This window comes from Gossypium arboreum, chromosome 8, assembly GCF_025698485.1.
Source record: "Gossypium arboreum isolate Shixiya-1 chromosome 8, ASM2569848v2, whole genome shotgun sequence".
In the NCBI taxonomy this organism is placed as follows: domain Eukaryota; kingdom Viridiplantae; phylum Streptophyta; class Magnoliopsida; order Malvales; family Malvaceae; genus Gossypium; species Gossypium arboreum.
The window spans coordinates 124,996,514-125,015,626 of NC_069077.1; the positions used below are offsets into that span (position 1 = coordinate 124,996,514).

The 19,113-nt window shown below is 34.5% G+C and overlaps 1 protein-coding gene across 3 annotated transcripts; it reads right to left on the reverse strand.

Annotated features, from left to right (window-relative positions):
• Positions 1–8,884: 8,884 nt before the first annotated feature.
• LOC108457649 (DEAD-box ATP-dependent RNA helicase 36) lies at positions 8,885–14,025 on the reverse strand. 3 transcript variants are annotated; one of them, XM_017756708.2, is made up of 7 exons: positions 13,867–14,025; positions 13,106–13,754; positions 11,822–12,144; positions 10,775–10,978; positions 10,610–10,691; positions 9,867–9,965; positions 8,885–9,482 (listed from the first exon to the last, which is right to left on the reverse strand). In XM_017756708.2, the coding sequence occupies exons 2-7, from the start codon at positions 13,718–13,720 to the stop codon at positions 9,309–9,311; spliced, it is 1,497 nt and encodes a 498-aa protein (XP_017612197.1). In that variant the 5' UTR covers positions 13,721–13,754; positions 13,867–14,025; the 3' UTR covers positions 8,885–9,308. The 3 variants fall into 3 exon arrangements, with proteins under 3 accessions (XP_017612197.1, XP_017612196.1, XP_017612194.1); XM_017756707.2 differs by having other exon boundaries at positions 13,863–14,025; XM_017756705.2 differs by having other exon boundaries at positions 13,106–14,025.
• Between the last annotated feature and the right edge of the window lie 5,088 nt (positions 14,026–19,113).

Consider the following 19,113-nt stretch of genomic DNA (forward strand, 5'->3'; position numbering starts at 1 on the left):
CCTGTGCCTTGAAGTTGTTGAGGTGTCTTGGTCCTATTATTTCAGTATGAGCATAATAGGAACAAAGGATGCTTCTCTATCAGAAGAAGTGTATCTTCTACAAGTGAACATTACTAGTTATTAGGAACTTCGGAGTTGTAATTTATGCACTGAGATGGCAGATGATGGATGGGGTTGTGTTCCTGCATATGAGTTCAGATATGGTTCATATATTACAAACGGGGAAGGGGATGACAATTACAGGGTTTGAATCCTAGTTTTTGTGATGCCAACAAAGGGCTTAACCACTGCATCCTTATGATGTTGGCAGATATGGTTCATATGGTGTATATTGTTAAGGACTTATTAGTGTTCTCTGAGGTCTGAGCAAGCTTGGTGCCTTTCGTTGGAATGAAAGAAGGATTAGCTCTTGAGATGTGGCTAAGAGAACTTGAATCATTAAAACTGTAGGTGGTATTTCCAGATGTGGGATTAACCATTTTTGAGTGAGTACTTGTTGATTGCAATATAGGCTTTGTTGCATGCTTAAAAGGAAAAAACCTGCTAGGCTTCTACCAGATTGGCATGCTGCATTATGCAATACAGGCAAGAAAAATATAAATTTATTAATATATATATAATAAACTCAATTAAACAATGAAAAGATAATAAATTCTTAAATATATATTTGTTTCCTTTAAAACAACTTTATAAAATATTTTCAAGAAATTTGTCAAACAGTAGAAAATATTTTACACAGATTCATCCAAACACCGAAAAAGTAAATCATTTCCAGAAAAATAAATCATTTTCCAAAAATTATTTTTCGGAAAATATTTTACTAGCAAACAAACAGAGCCTAAATGCGTCTACGTAGGAGCGTTTTAAGGGGAAATACAGGCTAAAACGTGTCTCTGAGGGAACATTTTGCCATGTCAGCACAAAACGCGCTAATGTGGACGCACTTTGCTGACGTGGGAAAACACTCCCTCAGGGACACATTTTAACCCGTGTTTTTGACACCCAACGTCATTTAAAATTTTGATCGTTAGGGGGTCCAACGGTAAAAATATATATAAAAACCCCTCCCTTTTATTTTTTCCACACAAACATTTCTTCCAAAATTCTCAAAAAAGCTCTCAAGTTTCTCCCTAAATTTCTCAAAGCTCTCTTTACTTAATTATTTCCTTTAATTTTTTTTCTAAATTAGTATTTTTTTTTATAATTTCAAAGATATTTGATCATGTTAGCAATGGCCAGAGGATTAATTCGTCTCTATCATAAACATATTTTTGTCGAACAAATGAAAATGGTAAGGGTTAATTTCAATTTTTGAATATTATTTAATTTTTTTTTCATTTATGTAATTTTAATTAATTTTATTTTATAATTTTTATAACAATTGTAGATTGGGTGTTACAATGTTATATTCGTAATATGCCTGGTCCTCCATCACCGTTTGATAGAAAATTACTTAAGGGAAGCGGGTTTTTGACACGTGGTCAATATAGGCCGGGGGTGCAAGTTGGACCCGAAACTCATCAGCGCTTTCATAGAGAGATGGAGACCCGAGATGCACACATTCCATCTTATGCAGAGAGTGTACTATCACTTTGGAGGACGTGTAGTTACAATTAGAATTACCGGTGAATGGGTCCGTACTCACCGAGTTTGCTTAATTTGCTGATTAGGGAGCCATATGTTACGATCTTTTGGGTGTGATTTCGGATAATATTTACGGAGGTCAGATCAAGATGGGTTGGTTACGAGATACATTCCTAGAGCCGGTGAATGATTCGACTAAAGTAGAAAGAATACAATATGCTCGGGCATACATCCTTGAGATCATTGGAGGTTATCTGATGCCAGACTTGTCACAAAACCTCGTATATCTGGTGGCAACATTGTAGTGGAAGATGTGCGAGGCGACGAAACCAAATAAAGCCAAAATCAGAGGTTGTCTATCACTACTACAATCATGGGCTCAATTTCGCTTTCCATTTTTACGCCGTCGAGTGAACCAGCCATATACATTCTCACTCATAAAGAGGTAAAATTTATATTAGAATTTACAATTATTACATAGATTTAAAATATAATTTTATGTTAAAAATTTATTTAATTAGGTGGAACTATGCGACGAGTTATGCTGGAATACCTACTGCTCTTGAAGATATACGGCTTCTATTAGACCAACGGTTGAAAATGCATGTAAGTATTAAATGAAATATATACACATAACATAGTCGCTTCATATTTAGTATTTAGTATTATATATAACTAATATTTTCATTATGTTCATATAGTTTCAATGGACACCATACGAGGATCTGGCAGTTCGTGCAGTAATTCCAAATGAATTCTTCCAAAACTTGAACATTTGGCATGTTAAGGTCTTATTGGCCAACTATGCTACTGTCGAGATGCATCAGACAGACAGAGTGTTGCGGCAATTTGGATTCTGACAACCAATTCCCGTGACATCTGAGGTGCTCGATGATGAGCACAAAATCGACTTACGGCAATCGAATACACATTGGCCAGTATTCTTCTTGGAATATATCAAAATTTGGAAAAATCGGTATGATCATATACCTACTCGCGAACTGATCATTGTTCCAGAGTTAGCGTGCTCGTCGGATTACATGCCATAGTTTAGGATTCATGAAAAGCCATATTCACTCTCAGAAGAGCAGAAGCATCGGCAAATCCATGTCAAAAGGGAGCGACGGAGCCCGTTAAATCCAAGAAGAAGGGATGATGAGACGGGCCCATCAACAGCACCCACACAATCATTGGGCCCAACGCCTCAAGTGACGACGCCCACACTATAGCCCTTTCAGATTATGCCAGGTGCGTATCCTAGCCCTTATATGTATCCTAACCCTTATATATTTCCTTTTCCTAATCCTATGCCAGGTTGGAATGCATGGCCCGATCCATCTCATTTCCCAATGACTCTGACTTAACCGAAGATATATAGGCCATCATCACAGGAGGGATCACACGAGGCACCGTCGGGGAGCTCATCTAATTTTCAATCCCCGTCGCCTTATAGGATTCAAACACCTCTGCCATAGGTGATGCAAACACCTCCGCATTCTTTATTCTATCAAAGTAGGTCATCCTCCCAACACTCATAACCAGAACAACCACAACTCTCGCTGAAGCAACCATAACCCTCGCCGGAAGCTGAACCAAGAAGGAATCCAACGCATAACCGTCGACCACCCCCATGTAGTACTGACTCCGACCGGCACATACATTGATTTTTTAAATATATTTGTACAAACTATTTTTATATTGTTTCATTTAATAAAATAAAAGTTGTTCTGAATATTTTAAAAGTAAATTATTTTTATATTTTGTCCTATTTAATAAAATAGAGGTTCTTTTGAATAAGGCAATAGAAATAATGCAACATAGTTTCATTTAAGCAATTATCAACTATTTCGATTTGGACGTGTTTGAATTGTATGACCTGGGTTCCTACACCATCTGCACAACTTCTGTTGGTTCGTTCTTTCCCAGATATTCATATTATCATGTATTCTACTTGAGCAAGCTCGACCTTTTGGTTTGCGACACAATTCTCTATTTGGTAAAAACTTAAACAGAGCAAACGATACAAACAACCACTTACGTTCATCTGGGACTGGTGGGAATATATGTCTCCACACATTGTACATGTATTTTATTTTGTACACTTCGTCGACATAGCTTATGAGATCCAAACGGAGATTCTGACAAGTTGCAATTGCATGAGTGCATGGATAACGAAGTGTGTCAAACGTCCCACAGTCGCAAGTCCTATTTCTCATATGTACACGATATTACCCGTCGGTAATACCTTGGTTTGGTTTATCGAACTCCGTCACATGAAACTATAGGTTGTCGCAATCGTGACACACTATGTGCATGGTGTTGGCTCGCACCTTCGCCTTTTTAATTTATTGCAATACCTTACGGCACCATACATGACCTCCCTGCATTTGGCCTTTATAACTCACTGCTCGCTTTCAAAATAGTGCCACTAACGAAAATATGTCTCCCACACAACCAAGGCTATCGGTAAATAAGACATTCCTTTTAGAACAGAATTTATGCATTCAGCCAGGTTTGAGGTTATATGACCATATCGTAGGCCGCAGTTGTATGGTTATGTCCACTAATCGAAAGGTATGTTACAGAGGTAATCTGCACCTTGATCGTTAACTAATCACAAAATCACCAACATCTCATGAAAATGATCTTTATTGATCTCATACCCTGTCAATATAAGTTGATAGCGAAAATTACATATTACTCTTCAATTCAGAATAAATTGAATATTACAAACGAAATTATATTAGTAGAGATTAAATACCCATGTTGGTCACTTGTCGTCGTTCAGTGGTAGACCGATATTACCCATAGTAGTTAGACGCAGCGTGGCTTAGACAATACCGATGGTGTGTGCGATCCCATAGGCTTCCCTATCACTTAATTGCGGTTAGTATTCTAGTGCCTCGATCCAATATAACGCAAATATCAAGTTGGAGCTGATATGGCCCCTCAACCTAAAAAAAAGAAATCTCAGTCTCCACCTGACTTTCCCGTTGTTATTGCAAATGCAATTGGAAGGATTCTCTCATCGCTATCTTGTGTCACAGCTAGCAATAGCCGATGGGAATATCTACCATACATAAAGGTACCGTCAATTTGTTCCAATGGCTTGCAGTACACAAATGTGTCCCAGCATTACTTAAAGCTCCAGAACAAATGCTTGAACACTTGGCATCCACAGAACAAGCGATCGTTGTAGTACACAGGGTCTATTTCAAGTTCTGTTATGCAACCTAGGACGTACCTCTCCAGCATCTGGCACTACTATCACACCTCATTATATGAAGTGTCTCACCCACTATGAATATTTTTCAACGCCTTCTGCTTAGCTATCCAAGCCTTGCGGTAAAAGGGTGTGTGCCTCAATTGGCTACGAATATTGGCAATTAAGACCGAAACAGAAGTCCTAGGATCCACCTTCACCATCGGTAGTATTAAGCTAGCTATAATATCTGAATCCATCTTAGGATGATCTTGTGAAACACCTATCAACGAAGTACGTTAAATAATGCAACATTAAGTAATAACAATATTATTCAAAAACCCTAAACATCCGGTGATACTATACTGGCAACACAGGTATGTAGACCTTTGTACTTATTTATCTCTCATAAGCTTGTTTTTTTCCTAACCAAAGCCATGATTTTCCATAAACATGTACCGTCTTGCACTGCACACTTGGCCTCGAACTTTTCAGATTTGGATCTAACCATGTGGTGTTAACCTCGTTTATGATGCTATGTTGTTTTAATGCACCAAGAAAACTACCTTACTGGAAAAATCCTTACCAACTTACAATTCACCCGAATCTAATGACAAACTTGTACGGTCACGCCTTCTGTGTGGTAGATCTAGAAACTCCAACGCATCATCTACCAATAGATCGACATTATGCATGTGGGCTGGAGACGAGTACGACGTGAATTGCGGTCTTCTTCTTCATTTGAACCCCTTCACCATCTTCAGGTTTAGTTGGAACAGGCTCTGGTTTAGAAAATAATACAACTTCTGCACCATCAGGGCCGGGCTCTCGAGATGGATCCACATCGGACTCATCATCCAATCCACCATCATCTGCAATGTACGAGGTCCTTTCCCTGATGGACGTCATAGGGAGTACATCATCCCTTCTTGTGAACGTTTCGTAACGTCCCCAATCAAATGTGGATTACCAACCACTAGAAGTTGATGTCATTCTCCAGTACATATTTCCAGCATCGACTATCGACCCACCGAGGTGCATGTCCCATTCACTAACCGAGTTTCGTGCAGGAGTTATGTATTCCATACCGCCACTAAACGCGAGTGCTTCCGTATTCTGCCTCCCACTAACGGAGTGTCGGGCAGGGGTCGTGTATTCCTCTTGAACAAAGTAGATGTTGAAGTCGCAAATGCTTCATTTGGCGATGAAAATTGTACATATAACTCAAGATAGGGCCACTAGCGAGATGAGTCTACACCATCACCTCTAAGCTACGACCACATTTGATATCAAATGAGTCATATTTTACGGGATCAACCGAAGCACAAAATCGATACTTAATAGACAAAACTCTCATTGGCGTCGTTCAGAAGATTTTGCGCCTAAGTCTTTTACGAAGTTCTATCAAATCTATGTTCTAGTTAAAAATCATTCGCACTATGTTCTCCAATAAAAAAAACAATGCCGTTCTCGGTGTCACGGACCTCACCATAATAGTAAATAACAGTATTAATACGTTCACTCATCTTTAATTTCTATTCTTCTTAGCCTCTCTAATTTTCTTGCTGTAATTTATGCAACATGAGAATGAAATTTGGCTCATTTATAGCCTAAGGCCAAGTAGGAACTACTGTAAAAAAAAGAACATTCACGTGGGATCAGAACCGTCTTCACAAAATTATTTTTTAGGAACTACTGTAGAAAAAGAGCGTCCACGTGAGAGTTTTTTTTCAGTAATTTTATTGATAGTGCATCTTGCTTAAAGTGTTTTTGACACTATTTTTTCATAACAAACTTCTCAAATTTATTTTTCAGGAACTACTGTAGAAAAAAGTGTCCACATGGGAGCTTTTTTCAGTAATTTTGTTGACAGTGCATCCTGCTTGAAACGTTTTTGGCACTATTTTTTTAGAATTGTCTTCTCAAAATTATTTTTCAAGAACTACTGTAAAAAAAGAGCGTCCACGTGGGAGCTTTTTTCAGTAATTTGGCTGACAGTGCATCTTGCTTGAAGCATTTTTGACACTATCTTTTTAGAATCGTCTTCTCAAAATTATTTTTTCAGAAACTACTATAGAAAAAGAGCGTCCACGTGGGAGCCTTTTTCAGTAATTTTGCTGACAGTACATCTTGCTTGAATCGTTTTTGACATTATCATTTTAGAACCGTCCTCTCAAAATTAATTTTTCTGAAACTACTGTAGAAAGAAAAAACAAGACGATTCTTGTCAATATCATTTTTTCTAAACCCTAAACCTAAACCCTATTACAAAAATCCTAAAAGCTAAACACAATTATTTTTAAAAAAATCTAAACCTTAATTAAATTAATTTTCTTAAAAACTCTAAACCCTAATTTAATTAATTTATTTAAAACCCCCAAAACTAATTTAATTAATTTTTTTTTAAAAAACTCTAAACCTTGATTTATTTTTTAAAATTTCTAAACCCTAAACAAATAAAACCCTAAATTATTTTAACAAAACACTAATCCTAAACAGATAAACCCTAGGCACTAAACATGCAAATAGCCCTAATCCTAGAAAAACACGGGCTAAAATGTGCCCCTAGGGAGCATTTTGCCATGTCAACAAAGCGTGTCCACGTCAGTGTGTTTTTTGCTGACATGGCAAAATTGCTTCCTAAGGGACATGTTTTGCTGGAATTTCCTCTTAAAACACTTCTACATGGATGTGCTTTAGTGTTTTTGGCCCATTCCGGTAAGTAATGAAAAAAGTGACCCATTTCCATAAATAAAGTAAAAAATGAAGGTGTTTTGTTTAAAACATTATAGAAAAACAGTTAAATTTCAATTTTAATAATGGAAATACCAAAAAATTCAAAATTTAAATTTATTAATTAATTTTATACCTTCATTTTTAATATAATTTATTTTGTATTTTATAATAATATTAATTAGTCTAATAAAAATACCGTTAATTTTTGATTAAAATATTATGTGATTATATATAATTCAATGTTAATTTTGGTAGTGACACATGGCTTCCCATTTCTTTTGGAGGTTAAGACAATGGTTAAATTTCAATTTCGCTCTTATACTATATTGAAACTTGTGATTTAATCTACATATTTTAATTTTAACATAATCCAGTCCTCTACTTTTATAATGTCATTAATTAATCTAAGTAAATTATTTCCACCTAAACTTTTTTCTTATCCAAATTAACTCTTAAAATTGACAATTGTGACTTGAACTTTTTGTCTAAAAATGCACCTAGAAGGCCTCTATATTATAGAGATTTGATCAAATTAGTTCATCTATTATTAAATAAATCGATTTAATCTTTTACTATTAAAAACATCAAATAATGTCAACTTCAAATAGAGATAGCATTTTTTATCTAAAAATTATAATTTATTGTTTAACAGCATTAATTTTTAAAATTTTTACTAATCTGTAAATAAAATTTTTATTTAAAATTGAACTGCAATTGGAAAGAATATTTTTCACAACATTTTTATATAGATGATAGTTTTATTGCAATTTAGACTTATTTATCTCATTATAATGATAACTCCCAAATTAATCCATGATATTATTAAGAAATTAAACCCTTACAATAATAATAATAATAATAAATTAGTCACCTGGGAGGACCTGATCTAGTGACCATCATGACCCGCAATTTGAAAGTTTAAATTGATAATGTTATACTAGTATACGTTCACTGGGATTTTTGCTCTTAAAAATTTGTGCTAATAAAACATGTATTGCCATTCCCCCAAGTACATGTGTACTACCAGTGGGATCACTCCGTTGACCACATTAGTAGCTCCTAAATTGTTAAATGCCAACATTTCACGAAACAAATTTAACTTCTAGGATCATTTATATCGAAATTCAATGAAAAAACCAAGCTTGAATGCAAAAATGTTACAATTATTAAAGATTAAAAAAAAATTCAGATTGGAGGCTGATCTCATGAAAAACCTAACATTTCTAAAATAGGTATTATTGAAAACTAATAAATAAAGGAGTGCAATTAAACAATTATATCATCAATATGTTGCAGGGAGAATGGCAGAGGATCCATCCAACTTCAACCCAAGGCAAGGATTAGAACTATACTGGGATGAAATTTCATAATCATTTTCTTTATGTTACTTTCTATAATTTATGTAATAAATAAGAGAATGATTAAAAATAATTTCCAGTCAGGCTCAGAATCATCATTTGACAAACAACTATTGTAAAGAAATATAAAAACAGAAGCACTAGCCTTATCGCATTCGCAACATGAAGTTGCCGATTGCAGGATTACAGGAGGACATGAATTCGAGTATACTGAAGCGTATTATCCTCCTATTTAATAATTGAAAAAAGACTTTGAATAGTTTTAGACATTGTAGTAAAAAAAACAGATATGATAAAAAACCTATAATGAGATTAATATTTAAAAAAAAAAAAAAAAAACAGATGCAAAATTGCTCCCTGGGACAAAAATGGAGCTTACATTGCTGCAGTGGAGATCGTAAGGGTTCAGATGCTAAATAAACTTTGTATCACTTATCACTAGGTTTAGCACTAGCCTTTTCACGCTTTCTCTTCTTACTCCTTTTCTTCAATAATCCTTTCTCTGCTAGCGTCTTGAGTTTCTGCTTTTTACGTTCTTTCACTTTCTCCTCAAACCCATCGTCCATCATTTTCATCGTGGCCACACGTTTAGCTTTCAATACCTGCCGATCCGAACCAACTTGCATAAGATGCTAATACTAGTGCTGTTAATTCGGATAAATATCATAAACTACTATGCTGAAAACCAACTCTTTTGAAATGCCAAAAACCTTAAAACAGCACTAGTAATCAATCAGTGCTAGTACCGATTATATGGGCTACAGTTGCAGCTCTCCCTGAACATTACATATTTGGAACATGCCTAAATAGCATGTTTTCTTTTATTCCTCTTAGTATAATGCAGTAGAGCATTAGATGGGATTGCATAAGCAATTCACACACTGCCGATACTGAGAAGGTTTAGTTGTGACAGTAGTCTAAATGAAATGGCTCATAAATTTAAATAGAAAAACTACCAAAAAAGAGAATAATCTAACATATCATACCTTTGTGAAGTCAGACAGGACTTCATTCTCTTTGCATTCAAATTTTTCCAACTGTTTTCCTAGTTCCGCTTCTATTTCATGAACAAGATCCACATCATTCTGCAAATCACATTACTCGAATAAGCAACTCAGGCAAATGGACTAGAATCTTTGTACGAAAAAAGCCTCTTTATTAGATCAGGAAAAGAGGAGACTACCCATAACATACATAAAAACATTATAACCCACACAAATATTGGCATTGAGGAGGGTAATAGAGAAAACAGAAGGTGACAACACCTTTTTTATCAATAAGGTTCTAATCTGAAACGAGAGGGGAGAAAAAGCTTTATTTGTTGACAAGGTTCAGATCCAAATTGATTGAAGTTGCTTCCTTATCTACCGAAAAGTATTATGTTATATAGAAATCAACCACGTATACAGCACGTATTACAGGAAACATGTGCAGCATATCAGCTACGCATTGTTTTATAGATGACAACTCTATTTAAGGCATAAAATACAATGGAGTATATGCTATCCCCTTTTTATATTGTAAATGACAAAAATCTAAAGTCTTTACAATTCTGAAGGCAAACAACAAAATCCTGGCAGGGAAGGATGTATGAAACAAGTCACTAGATAAGTCTCATTTCTAAAATTTGAACTCTTCAAGACTTATAGGAAAACCTTTCTACACCGGTCTTCATGGTCCAGCAACCCTCAAAAACCATATTCAATGTCAACAACCACTTCATACTCACCTCAGTAACAAAGCTCACAGCCAATCCTCCTCTACCAGCCCTTGCAGTTCGTCCCACACGATGAACATAATCCCTAGGATACCTGCAACAGGTGGAAGCTAAATTTTAGTGCCCAAACAAACTATAGAGAAACTAAAGAACTAGAAATTTCTTAATTAATAGAACCTTGGAAGGTCATAATTAATGACAAGATCAACAGTAGGAATGTCTAAACCACGACTAGCAACATCAGTAGCCAGCAGTATAGAAACTCTTCCAGATTTAAAATGCTGCACTGCTGAAAGCCTTAGTGCCTGTGATTTTAATGAATGCAGAGCTGCAGCTTCCACTTCAAGTTCTTCTAATAACAAACTTAAAAGATGACAATCTCTGTTCCAAAATTTCAAGAATAAGAAGTAAATGTCAGAATAGAACTGTACAAAGAAATACGTGTTTCTTTTTAACAAGAGAAGAAAACTACCATACTGAACTTGCCAGGAAAATAATGAGTGGTTTAGGGAGAAAACAGCAGTAAATCAATAGAATTAAAGCTGAAAAGCAAGATAGATGTTGGAACTCTAGAAAAATATAAGGTTTCATCAAAACCTCTAGTTTCTGTCTATTACTTGAGAGAAAATAATAATGTGACTGCAAATATTTTACAGCTTATTTATACTAGGGTTTCTTACAAATAAATTTTAAATCCTAGTACTAGATTTAAACCTTACAAATAAAGGTTTTCTTACAAGATAACTAATAGCCCTGGATTTATACTAGGTTTTTTTTCAAATAAAGTTTTAACCCTAAAACCTTAAAGATAACTAATAATCCTAGAAGCAAAAGATTACCAGAGATAGGGAGACAGCTAAGATACGAGAGTAAGAAAAACACAAGGCAAAGGCTTTTCAACTAGTTAATCCCTATAACCTACTGAGATAGAATACAGCTTTGCACTATGCCAGCACAAGCCCTTATAGGACAGCTTTGCTATATTTTCCCCAACTTTATTTGAAGTTAAAATAAAAGGATAAGATGGATAACTAGATGAGGGATAGTATCATAATTTGCAAATACATGCAATGTCCAATAGGTCCTTTAAGAAATTGAGTGCCTACCACAGAAACATTTGTAATCATACAAAAACTTGAATTTATTGCATGTTCAGTTTTTTCCCATCTATAACATACTGATCATAAGAAAGAAAAAGAACCAATTGACTCAAAGGTTTAATACCTGCATCTTGAGGTGAATATCATGGCTGAGCGGATATTCATATCTTCCATTTTAGTCAAAATGTGAACAAGATAAGCATCCTTCACAGTCTTTGGGATGAAAACATACTGCTGCTTAAGTGTTTCAACTGTCCTGAAGCCTTCATAAGCCTCATAGAAGTAGGCCTTGTTGGCAGAAAGCTCTAACAGTGTTTGCAGGTTACTGGTCATTGTTGCAGAAAATAACAAAGTTTGTCGATTTTTTGGCAAGCATTGGAAAATCACTCTTAGTTCCTCCTCAAAGCCAACATCCAAAACTCGATCTGCTTCGTCCAAAACTAAAAACTAAAAACAAAATAATAGCAATGGAAAGAATATGTAAATGAGGAACAATTTCAAAACAAGCCTATTTATTTATTTAGCATGCAAGGTTTAAAGAGATCAGTGATCAGAAGAGAATCTCAACATGCTGATCTCCTGCTTTCCCAACCTATGGATGGCTGTCAAGTATAGTTAGAAATATCATGATCCAATTGTTAACTTTCAACAATCTTACTCTAAAAAGTTCATCCTATTTTCTGACAGAATAAATTCCATTCTGAAGATATACAAATCTTCTCGTTATTTAATAATAAGCAATGAATACAAAATCAGGTAGACTCGATCCTAAAATTACATAATATTAGATGAGACGACCTTCTCCATCCCATTCCAGTTCTGAAGATATATAAATCTACCCGTCATCTATTAATAAGCAATAATACAGAATCATTTAGACTTAATCCCAAAATCACATAATATTAGATGAGACAACCTTCTCCATCCCTTAGTCCCTGTCATATGCCCCAGCATCTTTTTGAAGATTCTTGACTAGCAAATTGTTCAAAACTATTTATATCAAATTATATAAATGCAACAAAATGATCCTAATTTGTCCCAGATTTCAACAATTCATCCACCAAGTGATAAGCTTGCAAAACAGAAATATACACATAAGCTATTAGTTCAAATGTTTTATCCATCATTCCCAATTTTACAAAACGAAATACAAATTCCATAGTCATTTACTCAATTTAAAGCAAATCAGGTCACCACTCACCAGCCAGTTATCACCATTTGGCCAAATTATTAGATAATTAAATTCTATTATCCAAAAATTAAATCAGTCGAAGTCGCATTCTAAATTTGTCAGTTTCACTTTTCAAATAATCTACTGCATAATCATACACTAGAAAACAATTTTCATCAAAATCCGTTCTTCGTCGATCATGAAAACTAACAATGAAGAAGAATATGAGGGATTTACCTTCGTTCTTTGAAAGACTTTAGGAATATCAGGATTCTCTTCAAGCAAAACTTTGACTCTTCCAGGTGTGGCCACAACCACATGCGGCCTTGAAACCAAGGCTTTCGCCTGCGTAATCATATCCATTCCACCCACCACCACCGAACACCTCAAATGCAAACAAGACCCCAATGCTCTAAACTGCTCTGCCAACTGAAAAGCAAGCTCCCTCGTCGGAGTAATCACCAGCGCAAAAACCCCATAAGGATCCTCCGCTAAACGGTTCAATATTGGTAGAGCAAACGCCGCTGTTTTGCCACTTCCCGTCTGAGCTATCCCCAACACGTCACGACCAGCAAGTATTTTAGGTATGCAGTGGGTTTGAACCGGCGTTGGTTTTCGCATTCCGAGTTCTTTGCATGTTTGGATGGCCCATTCGGCTAGGCCCAGGTCGGAGAAAGCAGAAATTGAGGTGGCATCAGCAGCGGCGGATGAGGAGGAAAATTTTTCCAATTGGGGAGTTTGGGGAATAGGGTGTTGGGAGGGCTTAGGGGTTTCACTTGGTTTGGCTCTACGGGGCTTAGAGAAAAGAGGAAAGCTTTTGTCAACTAAAGTTGGAGAATCTTTTTGTTCCATCGAAATATAAGAAAACAGAAACAATCAAACAGCACTGTTGCAATAGAAGATAAAAGATACAGTGGTTAGAACTTCCCACACAAACTAAAATGTAGAAGAGAAAAGAACGAACTAGAAGAAGGAAGACTTTCTATAACTTTACCCACAATATAAAACCAAAGGCAGAGTTGGTAGGGGAAAGATGATGATAATAGGAGGAGGAGAAAAGACTATTCAAATAAATGAACAAAAAGTTAGGGTTAATAAATCGGTCGGCTTCACTAGAAAAAGGTCATGGAAAGCTTGTACCAACTTAGTATAGGTTTTCCCTGAAAAAAAAAAAACTAAAATTAATATTTTTAAAGGTTTCTTTTTAAATTTTGCTAAATCATTTATATATTTAATAATCTTGGTAAACTTTTAAATATTTCGATAAATTTTATAAATATCAGTAAATAGTTAATTTTTATATATATTATTAAACCATTGGAAATATTAGTAAATCATTAGATGTTTTGTTAAATTTTATAAATATTGGTAGATGAATAGAAATATTAGTTGTGGAGTATGGATACAAATAAAAATATTAAAAATTTTAGGAAATCCTTAGAAAATTGTTAGATATTTTAGTAAACTCTTATAGTCCTTAAATATTGGTAAAGTCTCTAAAATTTTGAAGAAGCTTAGATGCTATGGGATGGGATACAAATGTAATTCCTAGAAATTTTGGTAAAAGTTTAAACGTGATGATCAAGGGATGGGATATAATTAGAAATATTGTTAAATTCTTAGATATTTTGATAAATATTGGTAAACTCTTTGGTATTCTGATAATCCTTGGATATTTAGGTAAATCCTTAGAAATATTGGTTAATTCTTAGACATTTTGGTAAATTCTTAAAATTTTGGGGAAAGATTAAAATTTTCTTAATTTTTTTTTTGTAAATATTTAACAAATTTGGTAAATCCTTAGATAATTTAGCAAATTGCTATAAATATTGGTAAAGTCTTACAAATTTGTTATTTTTGATAAATTCGGTCAAAACTTAGAAATATTGTTAACTCCTCAAATATTTTGGCAAGTCTTTAAAAATTTTGATAAATTCTTTAATAATTTGACAAATTGTTATAAATATTGGTAGTGATATAAATTTTGGCAAAGACTTACAAATTTTGTTACTTTTTAAGAAATTTTGGTAAATGCTTAAAAATATTCGTAAATCCTTAGATATTCTGATAAATCGTTAGAGATTTTGGTAAATCGGTAGATATTTTGATAAATGCTTAAAAATATTGGTAAATCATTAGATATATTGTTAAAGTCTCAAAAATATTGGTAAAGGCTTAGATGTGTTGATCGAGTATGGGACGCTTAAAGTCTCAGAAATATTGGTAAATTGTTAGATATATTGGTAAAGTCTCAGAAATTTTGATAAGGGCTTGGAAACATTAGTAAATCCTGATATTTTAGTAAAACCTTATAAATTTTGGTAAATTGTTAGAAATGTTGGTAAAATCTCAAAAAATTTGGTAAAGGCTTAGATGTGTCGATCGAGTATGAGATACAAACGAAATCCTTGGAAATATTGATAAATCCTCAAATATTTTGGTAAAAGCTTTTGTTAATTTTTGGTAAATCTTTAACAATTTTGGTAAATCTTTTGATAATTTCGTAAAGTCTTAGATATTATGGTAAACCCTAAAAATTCAATAAATGGTTAGATTAATTAGCAAAGTCTCAAAAATATTGGTAAATCCTTAAAAATTTTGATAAATCATTAAATATATTGGTAAAGTTTCAAAATATTGTAAATATTTAGAAATTTTGGTAAATCATTAAAAATATAATTTTGGTAAAAGCTACAAATTTTGATAAATTTTAAGAAATTTTGGTAAAAGCTTACAAAATTTTATTAACTTTCAAGGAATTTTGGTAAAAGCTTAGAAATTTTGGTAAATCCTTAAATATTTTGGTAACTTATTATAAATTTTGGTAAATTCTTAGACAATTTTAAATTATTTTTATTTTTAATAAAATTATTTTAAAATTGAAATTATTTTGTCGATATGACATGCCACATCATCATCTTGCCATGTGTCATCTCCTAGTGCTGTCACGTAAACACTTTTAATTGTCAAACCAGTTAACTAACAGTCTTCATTAATGGAAGGACCTAATTGATTTTTTTGGTAATTTTGGACTCAATAAGGTGCACTTTTGTTAAAGGCTTAATTTATTTTTTTAAATATTTTACTAAGGGTTTTTTTAACTCTTAAATTAATTTTAAATTTCAAAAGAGTACAGAGACCTTTAACATTTTTTAAAAAAGCCAGTTTACAAGATTGAAGATCGTGCGTGAAGGGCTATAAATAGTTGAGAAGTGAATTCCCAGGGTGAATTTTTCTCTATTCTGTTTATTTTTCTCCTCTTTTTCTTCCTTTTAGTTGCTCCAGTGAGGAGATAGTTATGAGAAGCCCTAAATGGAGCAACAATCATGAGGTTTGAGTCGAAAAAGTAGAGAATCCAGTAAAATGGTAAGGTTCTAAGCCCTTCGATGTATGTAAGATTAAGAACATTAAGTTAGGAATTTTCAGAACCTTTTTAAAGGTTTTACATGTTTCTGGAAACCAAAGTTTTAAGCTGGAAATACTGAATTTAACTCATAATTATTGTTATCATGCTTAGTTGCCAAGAGAATGGAAGCTTTGACATTTAGAAACTAAGCTGAGGATGCAAAGAAACATCAGGTGAGTTTTCCATACTCTATATCTAGGATGCTACATAAATCTGTATTAAATCCAGGATGAGTCACATGATGATGTATGATTTCTGTAGCTTGAGAATGCTATGTGTGCACAAGGTTCAGTAGGCAATTGAGTGTACATATGTGTGTTGGTATGCATAGAATGGTTGTTGAAATTCATGTCTAAATTTGCCGTTCTCCACGTTATTATGTTTATGTGATCATATGCTTATGCATGTATGCTTATAAATTGACGGGATAGAAGAAGTTAAGAATTGGGAAATGGCATTTTTGTATATTACCGTATGATGTTGCTGTGTGCAAACTGTGATATACGAAGCTTTGGGCTTTGCAGATGGGACACTACGGTGTTCGAGCATCAAGGTTAAAAATGGTGAAAAGAAGGAATGGGTGAACTAATAGGGAAATGGAGTTCCTGCTAGATTCTACAATCCTGTGCTGTTGAGTGCAAATCGTGATGTGCGAAATTCCAAGTCTTGCGGAGGGAACACTTCGGTGTTCGAGTATCAAAGTTAAATGTAAAATAGAATGATATCGACTGGTCCTTCGATAAGACACCATGACAACGATAATTAGGTTCCATAGAGCAACATCATGATGACAGTCAGCAGGCTTTATAGGGCAACACTGCGACAGCGGTAAGGTCTTTCGAGGTAACACCTCAAGAGAGGTATAAGGTGTAAGACCATAGCTCAACAATGGCAACCAATAGAGAGTCCGTCGAAACAGTAAACACGGGGTAATCTGTCGAGACAATAAACACAGGGTAGTCCGCCAGGATATTAAACATGGGAACTAAATTGTGTAAGACCATAGCTCGACTATGGCAGCATAAGGAGTCCGTCAGGACATTAAAAATAGGGCAGTTTACCGAGACAGTAAACACAAAGAAATCTGCTAGGAAATTAAAAATGGGGCAGTCCATCAGGACAGTAAACATAGGAAAGTCAGTCGAAACATTAATCTTGGAGCTCGATGAGTAAGACCATAGCTCAGCTATGCCAGCATATGTAACCCGTCAAGACATTCAACGTGGGGTAGTCTATTGAGACATTTAACACGGGTTAGACCGTCAAGACGATAATTACAAAAAATCTTGAATATGAAAAAAAAGGTTAGAAGAAAATTTTAGTGTGGCAAGCTATAGTTAACAAGTGGGATCTGAGAAAATCTATCGAACAAGGCAAAAGTAGTAGAAATAGGAATAGTCTGCCAAAATAGTAGCCATGAAAGTCGACAGGGCATTTGGGGGTTAACCCAGAAAAAATCAGACATGGGAAATGATATGTCTGGTGTATAAGTTTATCCGAGAATCGCAGATTAGGATATGCCATTAAGAACAGCTAAAAAGTGCTTAATGAAACCTGGTAAGCTAGAAGTTCGATCATAAGTACCCCGGATAACCTATTTGGTAAAAAAGAGGTCAGTTGGAACCCATTGACAGGAAGAGGTACTAAAAGGGTTAATTCAAGTGGCAGATATGTTTGTCAAGACTATTCTTCTTTAAGGAAAACTTAGTGTGACAGCCCAAAATTGACCCTAGTCGGAATGTGGTTTCGGGACCACAAGACCGAGGCATAAAAATAATTTAATATTTATTTTATTGCCTATAATATGTGTTAACTCATGTGCGACATTTTTGATGTTTTAATTTAGAGTTATAAATGTGAATTTCACTAGAAATGACCTATTAGAAAACTTTGAAAGTATGATGGGGAAATGTGTGATGACTAATTAAAGCATGCATGCAAAACAATGGCCTTGCATGTCAAATACCCCTTTTTACAAGTGATGGCCGCCATGACAAGGAGTATGGGCTAAACATGTCATGAAACATGTTTTGTTGGTGCATTAGGGAGAAACAATAAACAAATAAGTATGGGTAATAAGGAAAGAAAAAAAATGTGTGTGAGTGAACCCCTTCATTGCCGTGCATGGAAGAAAAGAAAGGAAAAAATTTTGTTCATCCATTTTTTTCTCCTTGACCAAAATACTAGAGGAAGGAAGGAATTTTGCTTCATGTTTGTTTTGGAAGAGGATTAGGAAGAGGTTGGCTATACTTGCATCAAGATTAAGGTATGTTTGAGGTTGTGCCATGAGATTCATGCATGTTTTTAGTTGCTAGCTTGATGTTCTTGTTAGCCCATGGCTCAAATCTTTGCTATGCCATGGGAATGAAATTCGGCCAAAGTGGATGTGGTGTTAATGCCATTGCATGCTAAATATCAAGCTTGCTAATGATATATGTGATGGTGGATTGATGGCTCTTGGACTTTCTTTTTAGTATTTTGAGTAAGACATTAAGTTCTTTGCTTAATCATGACCAAAATTATGGTGTTGTGATGTATTCGGTCATGGTATATCCATGAGTATGATTCATGCATGGTGCATGGTAGGTAAGATTTGAGCTTTGGATATGTGTTTATATTTGGATATAAACACTTGAGATTCGGCCCTTGCACCTACATGAATATATGTTTGCACATGATGAATTGGTATGACACATATACTATTTTAAGGTGTATATTTGCTTGTGATGTTGTTTCAGTTATGAAGTAAATGAGAGATGTGTATTGAGCTACCATATGTAATGCGTTAGTTAGTAAAATGTATGCTGTTTTTTTTTGTGTAGTATTAAGTGTAAAATTG

Coding starts and splice junctions, on each gene's coding strand:
- LOC108457649 (XM_017756708.2), bottom strand. CDS start 13,720: ATGGAACAAAAAGATTCTCCAACTTTAGTTGACAAAAGCTTTCCTCTT. Junction 10,692..10,774: donor ATTAATTATGACCTTCCAAG/GTTCTATTAATT, acceptor CACCTGTTGCAG/GTATCCTAGGGATTATGTTC. Junction 9,966..10,609: donor CTGTGAGCTTTGTTACTGAG/GTGAGTATGAAG, acceptor TGTGATTTGCAG/AATGATGTGGATCTTGTTCA.